This window comes from Dipodomys merriami, unplaced genomic scaffold (assembly GCF_024711535.1).
Source record: "Dipodomys merriami isolate MVZ:Mamm:240054 unplaced genomic scaffold, mDipMer1.0.p SCAF_9, whole genome shotgun sequence".
Lineage (NCBI taxonomy): Eukaryota > Metazoa > Chordata > Mammalia > Rodentia > Heteromyidae > Dipodomys > Dipodomys merriami.
Genome location: NW_027206512.1, coordinates 34590690 through 34608866, shown reverse-complemented (window position 1 = coordinate 34608866; position 18177 = coordinate 34590690). Strand labels below are relative to the sequence as shown.

Sequence of the window (18177 nt, the reverse complement as noted above, 5' to 3'; positions counted from 1 at the left end):
CCTAATTATAGCCGTTATTCAAAGGCATAAAATATTTCACTCAAGGATTGTTTTGGTGTATTTTTTCTTTATGTTCTACATAGAGAGTTGGCAAACAAAGGAATTTAGAAAATATGATTCTTTTATTTTTAAATAGTCATACATAGGAGTTGCCATGGATCATCCATTTTCTTCTTTTCTTGACTCAATAGTGTGACAAATGAGTAGCTTCTACTTTTGCCTGAAGTATGTCAATGTAGGGGAGAAAAGAAGTTTTAAGATTGGAGATTTTACTCCCATATACATTACATAAGAATTACCCTTCTGTTTAATATTTTAAAACCTTCAAATTAGCAGGTAATAATCATTTAATCATTGTTTCTCCACTAAACTAAGAAATTATGTTGATTCTGAAAGTGGTTGAATACAAAGCTAAATTGAAAGAGTAATTTAGTAAACGACTTATCACCTACTATTATAATAAGCACTATGCTTGATAGTGGAAATGCAGCACTGAACAGAGACCTTGCCCTTACTGTGGATTCTTTAATGGTACTTCAAATTATCATATATATCTATTGTCACTTACTGATAAAGAAACCATGCTGTTTTTATGAGTTCCAAATTTTAACCAACAGCCACTCATAGTAACTACATTCATAGTTGGCTATAAAATATAGGAAATTGTGTTCTATAGTAGGCTCCACTCTGAAACTGGTGAACAAAGCAAAATGACATATAAAGCCATAGTCAGCTAATATACTCTAATCCCTCTTGGCCACTTGAACATCCAGGCTTCTTGTTTCCTATTCCCTTGAGCCTCAGGTAGCCACAGGTAGAAAAATAGAGTGACAATAGTGTGACGATTTGGGAGCTTATACTTGGACTTTTGCCTTGAAGTGATGAAAAGATAGTGTCAGTTGACACTGTTTTTAAGGTATATTTCAGCTATACTGCTTTAATTTTCATTCTATGATGTCTTTGCCTTTTGCATTAACTTCTACTTTTGAGTTTTGAATGTTTTACAAGATAAGCTCTAAAATTGATCCATAAGTATTTAGAGTAAAGTTTTAGAATAAACTAGGTAGCCAATGACCCTAAGAGAGTTCTGATTCCCCTGTTATCTGTTCTTCAACTTTACCTTCCATACAAACATCTTCTATTGTTAGCTCTGTGATATACACCTTTCTAGGTATTCACAAACAAGTTACTAAATAATCCAACTTGGTATTTGGTTTGCACTTAAAAATCGTCTTAAAATCCTACTTAGATAATTTTTATTATATAGTATAAAATTATTAAGCACAGTAGAAATTCCTTTCAGTTTTAAGAGAATATAGAATTGTTTATGCCTAAATCTACCAACTTTTTAAATAAGTTTCCACTTTATTAAATTATTGAGCTACATTTTCTCAAGAAACAGAAGCTTGCAAAATCATTCTATTTAATTTAAGTATGCCAGCTTCCTAAAAAAAGAAATTACTTAAAAGTATGTGTTTAGGGGGTTACAGATACATTTTTCCCTGAATATTTGAGTAAAAAAAGTTCATTAAAAGACAAGCAAAATTTTTTCTCATAATCTTTCAAAACAGTAGCTGACCAACTAAATATGTGTTTGCGCCTCTTGTTACTTGATGCTCATGGTTCTTTGCATGTGTCTTTTAAACTAGAGCTTTAACTTCCTCTTGTGCATGGTTTGTGCGAATTGCAGTTTATTAACTTGTCTTTGTCTTTGATGCTTGCAACCTAATCCATCACAGCTACACTGCCTCGAAAAGAAAGTGCTGTCAAACAGGAAACAGAGAGTGAGTATGCTTAGTGTACCAGTAGGTATTCTCAATGCATGTTTGTTTAGTGTGTAGCAATTAGTTATTTGCCTTGAAAACATTAATTCCAGGAATATCAATTGCTCTGAATTGCCAGGTGTTGGAGAGAGAAAGCCAACATGATGGTAGTGGTCTGGCTACATTGAAGAAATAAGTAATGTAGCTAAAATGAAACATTGAGTAGAACTTTGTATCTAAAATTTATGAAAAGCCTTAACCATTATGTTTCTCTTTCCAGGCTATGTATATAAATATTCTTATAGGTATGGTTGTATTTTACATAAGGAAGCCCAAGTTTGTCTTGACTTGTCCCTTCATAGCAAGTAGCACAGTTTGAGAAATATTCAAGAATAAAATTTTTAAATACTTTTATTGTTTATATTTAATTCTGAATCAAAATATTCTCTTCTAAAAAATTAAATCTTTTAATTCTTTGATATATGTGTGCTATGGTCCAGCCACATGTTCTTACTTTGCTTTATGGCTATGATGGATACCTAAATTCTACCTAAAAGTAAATGGATCTTAGTGTGGCTAGTAAGAGATGTATTTACATTTTAGTTGTAATTTAAATGTAACAAGTTTTCAGCATTTTCTTTTCCTCTTAGTTTTTAAAGAACTGCAGTTAATCAGTTTACTTTCTAGAAAAGCAGAATTTCCAGTTTCAGGAGCATATTAAGTTGAATCATATGTGATTGACTATTTTTTTAGTATAGAATGATAAGTGTTAACTAGTTTATGAGACTCAACCTAATATATTGATCTAAGGTGGAAATTAATAATTTTGGAATTTGGCAGTTTTCTTCAGAAATATTAAATAGTCATGTTAGCGTGCTAGCTAAAATAGTACTCAGTTTTATCCATATTTCTGTCTTTTGAATGGGGGAAAAAACCCTCATCTACTTTAGTCTAGAGATAGCACCAGACAAGTTTGTTTTTAGAATGGGACTAGGATGAGTCATGGCAGAGCATAAACTATGTGATCTTTAAGGTCCTTTCAGTCCCATTCAAGAATCTGTATGGTCTTGCTTCTTTTTACAGTATACTCTGGAATAGTACTTGAATCTTAATGAAAGATTAGGACACAGTGCAACCTGTCCTATGTGATGGACTTGTCCATCAACTAACATTGTGAAGAACCAAGAAGATAGCCCTGATTGATACCTCATTCATTGATTTTACATTCAAAAAGATCACAACTTTCAAAGACTTATTATTTCTTAGGTCTCCATGGAAGTTCTGGGAAACTCACTGGATCTACATCTAGTCTAAATAAACTCAGTGTTCAGAGTTCAGGGAATCGCAGATCCCAGTCATCTTCCCTGTTGGATATGGGAAATATGTCAACCTCTGATCTTGATGTTGCTGACAGAACAAAATTTGATAAGGTAAAATAATGAGTAGTTCTTGAACATTAACATTAGTTTTCTTTTCAGTGGCCGTTGGTGCTTATTTTAAGAGTATTAAACTCTAAACTTTAGGCTGTTGTTTCCTCTTTAAAACATTAAAATATGCCAGGCGCCGGTGGCTCATTCCTGTAATCCTAGCTACTAAGGAGGCTGAGATCTGGGGATCACGGTGAGAAGTCAGCCCAGGCAGGAAAGTCGGTGAGACTCTTATCTCCAATTAACCACCAGAAAACCGGAAGTGGCACTGTGGCTCAAGTGGTAGAGCACTCACCTTGAGCTGAAGAGTTCAGGGACAGCACCCAGGCCCAGAATTCAAGCCCCACGACAGACCCAAAAAAAAAAAAAAAAAAAAGGCAAAAAACATTAAAAATAGTCAAATGGCAACTAATGTGTGAATTATCAATTAATTAATTAAAGTTTTATTAGAGTTTATGTCTTACAAATTATAAAGTGCTTGTATTCTAAATTGTTTGAATAACTTCAAAATAAAGAAGAATAGCAGGGCTGGGAAGGTGGCTTAGTGGTAGAGAGCTTGCTTAGCATACATTAACTCCAGGGTTCGATTCCTCAGTACCAAATAAACAGAAAAAGCTGAAATTGGCACTATGGCTCAAGTGGTAGAGTGCCAGCCTTGAGCAAATGAAGCTTAGGCATAGCGCCCAGGCCCTAATTTCAAGTCCCAGGACTGGCAAAAAAAAAAAAAAAAAGGGGGCTGGGAAGGTGGCTCAGTGGTAGAGTGCTTGCCTTGCATGCCTGAGGCCCTGGGTTCGATTCCCCAGCACCACATAAGCAAAAAGAGAAAAAGCCGGAAGTGGCGCTGTGGCTCAAGTGGTAGAGCACTAGCCTTGAGCTGAAGAGCTGAGGGACAGCGCCCAGGCTCAGAGTTCAGGCCCCAGGACCAGACCCCCCCCCCCCCAAAAAAAAAAAGAATAGCAGCCTAACTTTTGGCTGCACAGCCTCAAATAAGTTGTGAGTTTTCATTACGGAATATTGTCTGGTCTTTGGTAGTATAACATTATCCTGCCAATCTTGAACCAGGCACTGGTGGCTTATGCCTGTAATCCTAGCTACTCACAGGAGGCTGAGATATGAGGATCATGGTTCAAAGACAGCTTGTGGAAGAACATCCATAAGACTCCTATCTCCAATTAACCTCCAAAAAGCCAAAAAATGGAGCCTCGGCACAAGTAGTAGAGCACTACTCTTGAACAATAAAGCTCAGGGACAGCACTTAAACCCTGACTTCAAGCCCCAGGACCAGCACACACACATACACACAATCTTGAGTTTTTCTTTGGGATGCTGTTGGGATTACAGACTCATAGATACAGATTATTGATATTACAGCTCTGTGGTTCCTACAACACTAATGTGGAGTACTGTTTTAATCATTTGGTGCAGTTCTTTAATTATAGAATCATTTTGGTTTTCTTTAGATCTTTGAACAGGTACTGAGTGAACTGGAGCCCCTGTGTCTAGCAGAACAGGACTTCATAAGTAAATTTTTCAAACTGCAGCAACATCCAAGTATGCCTGGAACAATGGTATGACTGCCATTTCTTTTGCCTCCTAGTTATGCTCTGTAACCGAATTAATATGTGATTACAATTTCAATATGTAAACAAAAAAGAAAGCATTTGTGATGAAAAATTTTTAATTTTTTTGGTCATACTGGAAGTAAGGTCTTAGATCTGAGTCTGAATCTGTTTTGACTTTGGAGTAACTACTTAGAGACTTTAAAGCTATGATTTGATCTTCAGCTTTCTTCTTGGATAAAACAATAATGCTTTAATAATAAAGCATGCCGTTCAGGTGACAATAATGTAAGAGAATGAAATGAAAGATTTTTTTGTAAAATACTTTGGAAAACTTAAAACCACAATATAATACAATAGAGTGATTTTTTAAAATTATCTCAAAGATTATGTCTCAGATAACTTTTATATATATAAAGAAGTTATATATATATATAAAGTTTATATATATATATATATATATATATATATATATATATATAAAGAAGTTATAAAATGAGTGAGATGGCTGAGAGTTCATTGTTGATTACCTAGGTGATAAATTTGCTTACTTGCTGACTTATGTAAGAATTTTTGACAGCTTTTTTTAAAAATTTGATGCGGGCTCTGGACTTGAACTCAGGAGCTGGGTACTGCACCTGAGCTTTTTTGTTCAAGGCTAGTACTCTACCACTTGAGCCACACATTTTGTGGCCCCTCCTCATACCTCATATGTACACATTTAAATATAAGTTCTAACCCCATGATAATTCTCAGATGAAATCTAAGAACAATTTCTTGAATATTCTTAAAGAGCATTCTAAGTTATATAGTTTTATTGGTAGAACTGCTATTTAAAAAATCTTTTTTATAATATATTTTCTCCTAGGCATTTTAAGACTGAGCAGGCTTTTGCTATATAAATTAGTCAAGTTGTTGATCTTTTATTATATAAAGCACTTGAATAATTTTTTGCAGACTGAAGCAGAGGACATGGATGGAGGAACAGTATCACGACAATCTAATTCTGGCACATCTCTGTCTGCTTCATCTGAGTATGTACTATTAACCTCGGAAATAAACTTCAAGCTGAAGAGTCTAGATGATTTTCAGTAACCTGAGAGCACCCAGTATGGGCATGCATGCCTATTGTCTTACTAAGAACATTCTACTGGTCCTGTTGTATGGCTCTTCAAGTCTTCAGTAATACAGATGATCCAGTCAGTTCTGGTGTTGGCTGGCAAGAAGTAGCCTTTGAATTATACTATATTTTTTAGAAATCAACAAAGCACATTTCAGGATCAGCTTTACAAATGACATAAAGCTAATTTGAGTAGTGAAATTTAACTTCAATAAAATATTTTATATTGAAAACTGCTATAGAATAACAAGTGGTTCATCATAGTTTGACATTTTAATTGAAATATTAAATTTTAATCAGATAGTGGATTAAAGGTGCCTTCATCTGAATTCTGAATTTTTCTATATTTTATATGTTTCCTGAACAGGAAAGATATGATTCGCCAAATGATGACTAAAATATTTCGTTGCATTGAACCAGAACTGAACAACCTAATTGCTTTAGGAGACAAAATTGATAGCTTTAACTCCCTTTATATGCTAGTCAAAATGAGTCATCATGTGTGGACTGCACAAAATGTGGACCCTGCTTCTTTTCTAAGTACTACATTGGGAAATGTTCTGGTGACTGTCAAAAGGAACTTTGACAAATGCATTGTAAGTTATTTTTTTAAAAAGTAATAACTTAAGAATTTTATAAGCCAGGTGCTGGTATTCTGAGGATCCCAGTTCTAAGCCATTTAAGCCAGAAAATCTGTCCATTGGGCTCTTATCTCCAGTTAACCACAAAAAGCTGGAAGTGGAGCTATAGTTCAAGTTGTAGAGTACCAGCCTTGAGAAAAAGCTAAGGGGCAGTGCCTAGGCCCTAAGTTTAGACTGATAAGAATTGAGAATGGCCAGTGTTCTCAAACTTACCCACATGGCCACCAACCAAGATCCCATAAGCTCTGCTATCTGCTCAAAATGGGTATTCATTCACCTTGTCCTTGTCTTTCATAAATGATATATATAAGCATCATTTGTAGTTATTATAGACTTGAAGTTCATAGTCCTTGATTATATCTTGTTTTTTAAAAAGTTTGAGGGCTGGAATGTGGCCTACTGGTAGAGTGCTTGTCTAGCATGCATGAAGCACTGGGTTCGAATCCTCAGTACCAAATACACAGAAAAAGCTAGAAGTGGTGCTGTGGCTCAAGTGGTAGAGTGTTAGCCTTAAGCAAAAGAAGCTCAGGGACAATGCCAGGCCCTGAGTTCAAGCCCTACGACTGGCAAAAAAAAAAAAAAAAAAAGTTTGATTTCTTCTTCCCTTGATTTTATTTTCTTAAGTAAAACAGTAGAAAATGTTTGAGTTTCTATTTGGTTTGGTTTTTAATTTATAGGATTTATCTTTCTTAGTTACCCTGTTTTGGTTCATTTTCAATAGTTCAAATTGTAAGGAAGCATCAGAAATGTTCCCGGTATGCACATCCTGCTTCCATGATGCATTCATGTATTTTCTAAATTACTTGGCTGGTTCTCCGATGTTTTCTGCCCAACTTTAGAGTAACCAAATAAGGCAAATGGAAGAAGTTAAGATCTCAAAGAAGAGTAAAGTAGGAATTCTACCATTTGTTGCTGAATTTGAGGAATTTGCTGGACTTGCAGAATCGATCTTTAAAAATGCTGAACGTCGTGGAGATCTGGATAAAGCATATACCAAACTTATCAGAGGAGTATTTGTTAATGGTAAGCTTCTGTTACATTCTAAAGAATTTTTGTAAACAAGGTGTGATGCACACCTGTATTCTCAGAATTTGGGAAACAGAGGCCAATGGCTTTTTATAACTCAGAATTGGAGAGCTTATTTTCCACATAGTCTTTTTGGAGTTTTCAGATATCAAAGGTTTTTTTATTTATATTTATCAGCAACCACTCATATTTTAGTCTTCATGCAAGAAATGAACTCCCAGGTTGCATGTTAACAGTGGTCTTCTGAAGACTATGGGCAGTGATCTGCATGATCCTTACAAGATTTACTTCTCAGGCCTCAGATTTCTTATCTGGCTCAGGATGGATACAAGTTGTATAATACTGTAATTCAAAGAGGAAATAAGCCTAGAGAAATGATGGACAGATTTCATGATTTTTTTTTCTTTTTTCTTTTAAAACTTAAAAGCTGATGGCACACCCCTGTACACCTAGGCTACCCAGGAGGATGAGATCTCAGGATTGTGGTTTGAAATTAGCCTGGGTAGGAAAGTCTGTCTCCAATTAACCATCAGAAAACTCACAGGGAGCTGTGGCTCAACTGGTAAAGCACTATCCTTGAGCACAAAAGCTTAGAGACAGCCCAGGCTCTTGAGTTCAAGCTCCAGGACCAGCACCAAAAAAATAAAGTAGCTTTACTTTATCTGATTTTAATTTGCATGTTTTCAGACTTTTCAATGTCTCTTTCTCATAAATGTGTGTGTTTGTGTGTGTTTGTGTGTGTGTGTGTGTGTGTGTGTGTTGTATGTATGTGTTTCTTTAAACTAAAATTTTTGTCATACCTTGTAGATACAGTTTTGGAAGCTTTTGGACTCTGTAATCCAATTAACTTTTCTTATTAGGTAATATAACTAGAAGCATTTAATGACAACATAGTATTCCATGTATCATTAAAATAGTTTGTATTAGTTTCCAGTTAATATGTATCAGTATACTTAGTTAATATATCATAATATATAATTTATCTTAGTATAATATAACTTAGTACACTAATTACCTTAGAATAAATTACTGGAAATGAAATTACTAGATCAAAAAAAATTTCCTTATATTTCATAGTTTTTGCCAAATTCCAGTGCAGAAGGCTTCTAGCGGTTTAATGCTCTGAGCAGCTGGTGAAGTTTTTCTTGCTATGTGTGTTGTACCAATGCTATATATTACTACTCTGTGCCAGTCTTTATTCCTTGCCAGGCTATAGATTATCTCATTATTTTATTTGCACTTTTTAACCCCGTCTCTGGTGTCTTGCTATGTAGAGTTTTCACATTTTAAGTCACATTTTTTCATCTTTCTCTTCTCAGTTTAGACCATTCTTTACAAGTCACAGTGTCGCATTGCTATATGAAATCAGCTGTGTTTTCTTTTTGGTCCGTTTGTGGGGCCTGAACTCTGGGCCTGGGCGCTGTCCCTCAGCTCTTCAGCTTAAGGCTAGTGCTCTACCACTTGAGCCACCAGTTGTGTTTTCTTTAGTATTCATGGTTTTTGGGTTTTTTTTTTACATTTTAAGTACTTGAAAAATTTAGATTTTGTGGAAAGATGTAAAATGAGAATCTAAATGTGGTGTATTCAGAAGAATCAGTGGTTATTTTAACATTATTTTCTTGCTGATTTGAGAAGGGTGTGTGTGTGTGTGTGTGTGTGTGTGTGTGTGTGTGTGTGTGTGTGTGTGTGTGTGTGTGTGTGTGTGTGTGTGTGTGTGTGTGTGTGTGTGTGTGTGTGTGTGTGTGTGTGTGTGTGTGTGTGTGTGGTACTAGGTCAGGATGAATTCCTTTTTTGTCGGTCATGGTGCTTGAACTTGGTCTGGGTGCTGTCCTTCAGCTCAAGGCTAAAACTACTACTTGAGCCACAGCACCACTTCCAATTTTCTGGTGGTTTATTGGAAATAAGAGTCTCACAGACTTTCCTGCCTGGGCTGGCTTTGAATTGCAATCCTGAAATCTCAGCCTTCTAAGTAGCTAGGATTACAGCCATGAGCTACCAGTACTTGGCTAGGATGAATTCTTAATAAGGTGGCTATGAAGACCTTGCAATATGGTTGTTTTATTCAGAAATGTGCTTAATTCTTAACCTTACAAATGAAAAAAAAACTAATCACATGATTAAAACTGTGGTCATACTCACACAGAGATGTTTTTATTCTCTGCTTTGATTTTAGTCGAGAAAGTTGCAAATGAAAGCCAGAAGACCCCCAGGGATGTGGTTATGATGGAAAACTTTCACCATATTTTTGCTACTCTTTCTCGTTTGAAAATCTCCTGTCTAGAAGCTGAAAAAAAGGAAGCTAAGCAAAAATACACTGATCACCTTCAGTCTTATGTCATTTATTCTTTAGGACAACCTCTTGAAAAACTAAATGTAAGTATATTTTCATTCTATATTGTTCCTAGCTTTTACCTTGCATGCACTGTTTGCTTGTGAGTAGCATACACATTTATCTTAAATTTGCTGATGTACTTACACAGGGGGTTGAGGCAGGAGGAACTCAGGTCTTATAGCTTCCAGTTGCCAGATACTGACAGATAGTCTATGTAATTTATTTCTTTTACTTACTTTATTTTATTTTTGTTGCTGCTACTGCTGTTGTTGTTATTGTTGTTGTACTGCTACTTGGGCTTCGACTCATGGCCTAGGTGCTGTCCCTTAGTTTTTTGCTCAAGGCTGGAGCTCTACCACTTCAGTCACAGTTCCACTTAGGTTTTTTTTTTTCTTGTGGTTAATTAGTGATAAGAGTCTGGTGGATCTTCCAGTCTGCACTGGCTTTGAACTTCATTTTTCAGTCTCCTGAGTAGCTAGGATGACAGGGATGAGCACTAGTGCCTGGACTCTTTTAATTCTTACAAATACTGATACAGCTGGTCACAGTGGTTCACTCCTGTAATCCTAGCTGTTCAGGAGGATTAGCATGTACTAGGCCTGTTTTTAATTCCCAGCACTAGAAAATTACAAAACAAAAAGTAAATCAAAATGTAACAGAAATTGCAATTTCATTTATGTATGCACATTAAAAGATTAGCATTAACTGATCATCATTGATAACATAATAGGTGCTTACTACGTTATACTTTTACACATTATTTGGTTTTTATCCAGAGAATATATGCTATTCTGTAATCCTAGTTTTTAAAGAATTTAAGTGACAAAGTAGTTTTTAGCTGTTACTTCTTTTCATGTCCTTGAAGCATTTCTTTGAAGGCGTTGAAGCTCGAGTAGCACAGGGAATAAGAGAGGAGGAAGTGAGCTACCAGCTTGCATTTAACAAACAAGAACTTCGTAAAGTCATTAAAGAATATCCTGGGAAGGAGGTGAAGAAAGGTCTGGATAACCTGTACAAGAAGGTTGATAAGCATTTGTGTGAAGAAGAGAACTTACTTCAGGTGAGCCTTGATCTTTTCACCTTCCTATCTGGAAGATATGACACTTTTCTTCAAAACAGTCCTCTACAAATGTTACCCACTTTCTCATTTTTGTGTAGAGGAAATCAACAAAGACCAAATTAAAGAGTTGTGAGGCCAAGCACTGGCGGCTCACGTCTGTAATCCTAGCTACTCAGGAGGCTGAGATCTGAGGATCGTGGTTCGAAGCCAGCCTGGGCAGGAAAGGCTGTGAAACTCTTTATCTCCAATAAATTGCTAAAAAACTGGAAGAGGTGTTTTGGCTCAAGAGGTAGAGTGCTAGCCTTGAGCTGAAGAGCTGAGGGACAGCGCTCAGGCCCAGAGGTCAAGCCCCACAGCCAAACAAAAGGGGAAAAAAAGAGTTGTGAATAAGTAAGCAATAATATTTTCATCATTGTTGGCATTCTCCTGCTTATTTTATGTGCATTTTATTGGGTGAGGCATTAAGTTGCAGGGTGAAGTGCTTCTGAGTATGGGGACTAGAGTTAGAAGTAGATTCAAATTTAGATCTGCCAAGAGCTGCATGATTTAAGGCAAGGCACTTCACGTCTCAGAGTAGAAAGACTGCCTCTCATGGGCTCTGTTGCTACTTGTCATTGCCATTTTATACATAAGAAGGCCAAAGCTTAGAGAGCTGGAGTGATTGGACAAAGATAATGAGACCATAGTTAAATACTGAATTATACCACTGTTTGTTATAAACTGTGATGAAAAGCCCAAAGGTGAATGAGAATAATTCCCATGTCAACATTATAGAAGGCTTCATGAGGGACATGAAACTTGTGTTAACTTCTGAAAGTCATAATATTTTAATAAGCAAAGGCAAGGAAGAGGCTTCCAGGCAGAAGAAATAACATTAGCTAAAAAGTGAAAAGCAAAAAATATAATACTGTTTAGGGAATATTGGTTAGTCTTAAATTGACAGGAACTTAGGATTTGTGCAGAGAAGAAACAAGAGAAAGTCCTAACGAGGGCATTTGCTTACCTGCCAAGAACGGATTATAGGAGTGCTCACTATCACCCTGTCTTCATGAATTTAAATACATGCATACAACACTTTGCACTGTGCTGATAGATTCTGCTTCAATAAATGTGAGCTGTCATGTCAATGTGTGTACCAAATTTGGTCTTCATATTTGTCTATATATTAGTCTGTACTGTTAGGTTATAAAGTATGTGATTCAGGGTGTGAGTCTGGCTCACTTGGTGTCCTCCACAGTTATTAAGCAGTGTTTTGCATCATTAATTATAGATGAAGGAAATTAAAACCAGCTATAATGGAATTGAAGCATTAATTTGGATATCATGTAATAACTGGTTAGTTCCATACATTATGTGTTTGTCTTATCTATTGTTGATATTGGAGTATGTATAAATGTATAGTACTAGCTAAAACATAGTGAATGCTTACACATGTCAAACACTGTCCTAAACAGTTTGCATATATTCACTCATTTAACCCTCATAAGAAAATAGGAGGAGAGGCTGGGCGTCAGTGGCTCATGCCTGTAATCCTAGCTACTCAGGAGGCTGAGATCTGAGGATTGAAATTCAAAGCCATCCTGGGCAGAAACTCTGTGAGATTCTTATCTCTAATAATCTACTCAGAAAACAGAAGTGTTGCTGTGGCTCAAATGGTAGAGAGCTTGCCTTGAGCTGAAGAGCGGCCCAGGCCCAGAATTCAAGCTCCAGGACCAACAAAAAAAGGAAAATAGGGGGCTGGGAAGATGGCTCAGTGGTAGAGCGCTTGCCTTGCATGCCTGAGGCCCTGGGTTTGATTCCTCAGCACCACATAAGCAAAAAGAAAAAAACCGGAGTGGTGCTGTGGCTCAAGTGGTAGAGCGCTAGCCTTGAGCTGAAGAGCTGAGGGACAACGCCCAGGCCCAGAGTTCAGGCCCCACAACCGGACCCCAAAAAATAAAAAATAAAAAAAAAGGAAAATGAAAAAAAAAAGAAAATAGGAAGAGAAAGTATTCTTAATAACTTGGTTTATAGTTGAAGAACTTGGGATGAATGGCTAAGCAGTGATGTATTAAAAGACCTTCAGAGTTAAGTAGAAGGCCTAGAATTATGGCTTTGGTATGCATTTCTTAACTCCCATACTATACTAGATTTTTCGCCTATGTCTTGTCATTAATTGAACATATTTAAGAATTCTTTCCATTCAGTTCAGTGGCTTTTATTTTCTTTTTAATAACAGGTGGTTTGGCACTCCATGCAAGATGAATTTATACGCCAGTACAAGCACTTCGAAGGTTTGATAGCTCGCTGTTACCCTGGGTCTGGTGTTACAATGGAATTTACTATTCAGGACATTTTGGATTATTGTTCCAGCATTGCTCAGTCACACTAAACATCATGAAAGAAGAAAAGATGAATGAGTAAGCTTTCTCACTGCACACAAAAATCAGGCAACTGCTTTGAGAACATAGACTTTTCTAATTTTTCTCTATTAAAAAATGGCAATTAAATAGGTGGTACTATAATGGAAATATTTAAGTGTAAAAGTACCTACCTGTGTAGCAGCCTTATTTGCCTCATAGGTTGTGTGCTAACTTAAGGCATTTATGACATTATAAAATGTCGTTAGCACTTTCAAGTGAGGGAACAGGAGATTTCCCTGGATTGCCTCGTGTCTGTGTTTGAATGTGGTTTTCCAAAGTGTAATGCACTGGGACCTTTGGCATTCACTATTTACCTGTTGCTTGGGAAATCATGGACCTACTAAACTACTGTACAGAATGTTTTATCTAACAGGTGTGCAGAGCAGTTATGAACTTTGATTTTTGAGTATTATGTGACTTATCCTGTAGTGAATCTGAAATAAAAGCATTTTCAAAAAAGTTGGTACTTGATGACATTTTGTAGGTTTTTATGTGCTATTTCCGCCTATACAAAAGCAAATACAGAATCAGTATACAAAATTATTGTGCAGTTTTTTTCTTTCTTTCTTTTTTTCCTGTGGGTGTGCCCAACCTGGGCTTTAACTCAGGTTCTGGGCTTTTTTGTTAAGCTTTGGTGCTCAAGCCTAGTGTTCTACCACTTGAGCCATAGCTCCACTTCTAGTTTTTTTGTGGTTAATTGGTGATAAGAGTCTCACAGATTTTCCTGCCCAAGTTAGTTTCAAACTGCAATCCTCAGATTTCAGCCTCCTGAGTAGCTAGGATAACAGGCGTGAGCGCCCAGTACCTAGCTAGCAAATTTGAAAGCACAAAACACTTAAAAGTATAATAAAAAAGGTAATAAGACAAGAAAAAAACAATGACAATAAGAAAATAATAACATCAAAGATACTAAGTATTTATCTAATAAAAGATTTGTACTCACAAATACTTACATTGAATCCCTAAGTTCCTCCAAAGTAGCTAAGATGTACTTGGCCCCTCTGAGATGCTTCTAAAGGCAGCACTGATCTGAGCCATCCTTCACAATCTAGTTCTCCCTTCACCTGTGTTTGGTTTAGGAATGTGCATATGTGTGAGTCAGTGAAATGCATAAGAGCTGCTAAGAAATCCTAGAAAAAATGTATCAGCCTGATGAAAGTACAGTTTATACAAGGCCTTTTGCCTTCCTCTTTTCTTTCTTCTTGGGATATAATGATAGTACTAGTTAGAGCTCTGGAAGCTCTGATTAGGAAAAGACTAGGAAAGACTAGGAGACTGGGCTGGCAAAGCAAAAATGTAGGATTTGATTAACACCAAAGTCTGCCCAGCCTAGCCTTCATGTGTATGAGATGACCCAGTGTCTTCATTGCCTAAGCCGCTGTCATTATTCTATGATCTGCACATAGCTCCTTTTCCTATTTACAGTATAATCTTCACTCATTCTTTCACTCATCAATTCATTTCTCCAAATAGATGGCACAGTAGAAAAGAGGATGTGCTTTGCAATCCGACAGCCCTAGGTTTGAGACCAGCCTTACCCAATACTAGTCCATACCTCTCTAAACTTTGTTCCCTCTTCTACAGAAACAGGCTTGCCTACCTTAAAACTATCATGAAAACTAAATAAAATAACATGCAAAAATTAACACAGTGCCTGACACTGTTTTCATTCCATGATAACCATCATTATTACACTGCTCTGCACCAAGAGCTTTCTCCTGTTCTAAGGGATGAACAAAAGGAAGGGTGGCTACATTTTCTGAATATTTAGTTTTGCATTTGATGATTAAATACTACCTCAGGATTTCCCCAAGCATAGTTAAATCTTATTACTCACAGCTTATACTTTAGATAATTCATATATCATACCATATGATCACTTTTTTCCTGGAGTATTAAAAATGAACAAGCATATTCAATCATTACTAGGCTGGCTCCAGCCACTTGGAATTAAAATCAGAAGGTGGAAATGGAGCGGCAGACATCATTGTGAATTAGAAGAGCAGTATTTTTGTTGTTGTTGTTCATGGTTTTGTAGAACTAATATTGCTTCTCAAGAATAGTAATGCCAGGCTCTGGTGGCTCATGCCTGTGATCCTAACTATTCTATAGGAGGCTGAGATCTGAGAATTGCAGTTCAAAGCCAGCCCAGGCAGAAAAGTTCACAAGGCTCTCATCTCTAATTAACCACAAAAAGCAGGAAGTGGAGCTGTGGTTCATGTGGTAGAGCACTATCCTTGAGCACAAAAACTCAGGGTCAGTGCCAGGTCCTAAGTTCAATCCCCAGGATTGGCACACATACACACAAAGAATATAACAAGTTATTGTTTTGCATTAAGTGCACCAGCAAGGTTAGTTTTATAATCATCTGCCATTAGCATTTTAGAGTAGAGCATAGAAGATATACCAGAAAAAGACTAAAAATCTGACTGGGTTAATTGACAAGTGTCTTTGTGAGCATTCTGAAGAGAGAACTGTTAGTTTGCCTGGTTACTTGTGTCCAGTGAGAACAGACAAAAAGAGTATACGGAGAGATATTAAAAAAATATAGATCCTCAAATGACAGGAGTACATTATTAAAAATAGTAAAAATCAAAACAGTAAAGGATAAGTGCGGTTATTTAAATTTTTAGGGGGGTTATTTTAACTTTGTGTGCTAGAGTATAAGAATATTTTCTCCAAACTTTGTGCTTATTTACTGGAAAACCTTAGGCAACTGATTAACATTTTGGAAAGCACAATCATTATCTTTTTGGGTTTTATAAATGTTTTAATAGGTCTAGAAAGCTTTGAGAAGTGTGGAAGAAATTCTATGAGAATTTTAACGTATCTGGCATTTGCTGTGTTTTAAGAGACTTGGCTCCCTGGATGAACCAAAAGTTCTTTCTAGTTTACCACCAGAATTTGCCAAGCTGAAACTAAGCCAATATTGATCACTCTACAACTACTTCGAGGTCAGCATTGACCTGTAAATAGTATAGCACTGAGAGGGAAAAAAAAGAACTTTCTAAAAAAATTTTAAAGTTATGGAACAAGTTCACATTTCATTCAAAACATCTCATGCTTCTATAAGAAGGCTTGTAGAGAGTGCGTTATTTAACCTCTACTCTTAGCTTGTCGGGGACGGTAACCGGGACTTGGGGTGCCTGCTCCTGCTCCTGTCGCCTTTGCCACCAAATCCACAGTCATCATGCGTGAGTGTATCTCCATCCACGTTGGCCAGGCTGGTGTCCAGATTGGCAATGCCTGCTGGGAGCTCTACTGCCTGGAACACGGCATCCAGCCTGATGGCCAGATGCCAAGTGACAAGACCATTGGGGGAGGAGATGACTCCTTCAACACCTTCTTCGGTGAGACAGGCGCTGGCAAACATATGCCCAGGGCAGTGCTTGTAGACCTGGAACCCACAGTCATTGATGAAGTTCAAACTGGCACCTACCGTCAACTTTTCCACCCTGAGCAGCTCATCACAGGCAAGGAAGATGCTGCCAATAACTATGCCCGTGGGCACTACACCATTGGCAAGGAGATCATTGACCTCGTCTTGGACCGGATCAGAAAGCTGGCTGACCAGTGCACAGGTCTTCAGGGCTTCCTGGTCTTCCACAGCTTTGGTGGGGGAACTGGCTCTGGCTTCACCTCCCTGCTGATGGAGCGTCTCTCTGTGGACTATGGCAAGAAGTCCAAGCTGGAGTTCTCCATTTACCCCACCCCCCAGGTGTCCACAGCTGTAGTTGAGCCCTACAACTCTATCCTCACCACCCACACCATCCTGGAGCACTCTGATTGTGCCTTCATGGTGGACAATGAGGCCATCTATGACATCTGTCGTAGAAAACTCAATATTGAGTGCCCAACCTACACTAACCTGAACTGCCTTATTAGCCAGGTTGTGTCTTCCATCACAGCTTCCCTGAGGTTTGATGGGGCCCTGAATGTTGACCTGACAGAATTCCAGACCAATCTGGTGCCCTATCCCTGCATCCACTTCCCCCTGGCCACATATGCCCCTGTCATCTCTGCTGAGAAAGCCTACCATGAACAGCTTTCTGTAGCAGAGATCACCAATGCCTGCTTTGAGCCAGCCAACCAGATGGTGAAATGTGACCCTCGCCATGGTAAATACATGGCCTGCTGCCTGTTGTACCATGGTGATGTGGTTCCCAAAGATGTCAATGCTGCCATCGCCACCATCAAGACCAAGTGCAGCATCCAGTTTGTGGATTGGTGTCCCACTGGTTTCAAGGTTGGCATCAATTACCAGCCTCCCACTGTGGTTCCTGGTGGAGACCCGGCCAAGGTGCAGCGCGCTGTGTGCATGCTGAGCAACACCACAGCCATTGCTGAGGCCTGGGCTCACCTGGACCACAAGTTTGACCTGATGTATGCCAAGCGTGCCTTTGTCCACTGGTATGTGGGTGAGGGGATGGAGGAAGGAGAGTTTTCTGAGGCCCATGAGGACATGGCTGCCCTAGAGAAGGATTATGAGGAGGTTGGTGTGGATTCTGTGGAAGGAGAGGGTGAGGAAGAAGGAGAGGAGTACTAATCACTCATTCCTTTGACCCTGCAGCATGTCATGCTCCCAGAACTTCAGCTTCACCATCAGCTGGCCGTCACTAAAATGTTTCTGACTAGATTCTGTTCAACTGTGATCATGTCTGTCTTTTTCCATGTGTGAAAGGTTATAATCCATTATGTCTCAAAAGTAAAGGCTTTAAGAAAATTTTTTTTAAAAAAAGAAGAAGGCTTGTAGGAATGGTGGAGGGGATGCGGAGAAAGAGGAATCCTATTACAATGCTGGTGGGAATGTACACTTATACTTTGGAAAGTAGTCTGGAGGATCCTCA

The 18177-nt window shown here is 37.9% G+C and overlaps 1 protein-coding gene and 1 pseudogene across 8 annotated transcripts in view; both read left to right on the top strand.

The window, feature by feature from the left end:
* Exoc1 (exocyst complex component 1) overlaps nucleotides 1-13864 on the top strand; it is a 42860-nt gene extending 28996 nt beyond the window's left edge. For 2 of the 7 annotated variants that reach the window (XM_070012898.1, XM_070012900.1), the window contains exons 12-20: nucleotides 1740-1784; nucleotides 3030-3193; nucleotides 4651-4758; nucleotides 5707-5783; nucleotides 6237-6465; nucleotides 7350-7533; nucleotides 9710-9909; nucleotides 10734-10928; nucleotides 13147-13862. In XM_070012898.1, the coding sequence (XP_069868999.1) occupies nucleotides 1740-1784; nucleotides 3030-3193; nucleotides 4651-4758; nucleotides 5707-5783; nucleotides 6237-6465; nucleotides 7350-7533; nucleotides 9710-9909; nucleotides 10734-10928; nucleotides 13147-13299 (1355 nt within the window). In that variant the 3' untranslated portion in view covers nucleotides 13300-13862. Of the gene's footprint in view, nucleotides 1-1739; nucleotides 1785-3029; nucleotides 3194-4650; nucleotides 4759-5706; nucleotides 5784-6236; nucleotides 6466-7349; nucleotides 7534-9709; nucleotides 9910-10733; nucleotides 10929-13146 lie in introns of all 7 variants that reach the window. The other 5 variants (XM_070012897.1, XM_070012901.1, XM_070012899.1 and 2 more) reach the window with 5 other exon arrangements.
* Nucleotides 13865-16410: 2546 nt separating this feature from the next.
* Nucleotides 16411-17915, top strand: LOC138820713 (tubulin alpha-1B chain pseudogene; annotated as a pseudogene). The gene has a single exon (XR_011369963.1). The product of XR_011369963.1 is annotated as a tubulin alpha-1B chain pseudogene (transcript).
* The last annotated feature ends 262 nt before the right edge of the window (nucleotides 17916-18177 follow it).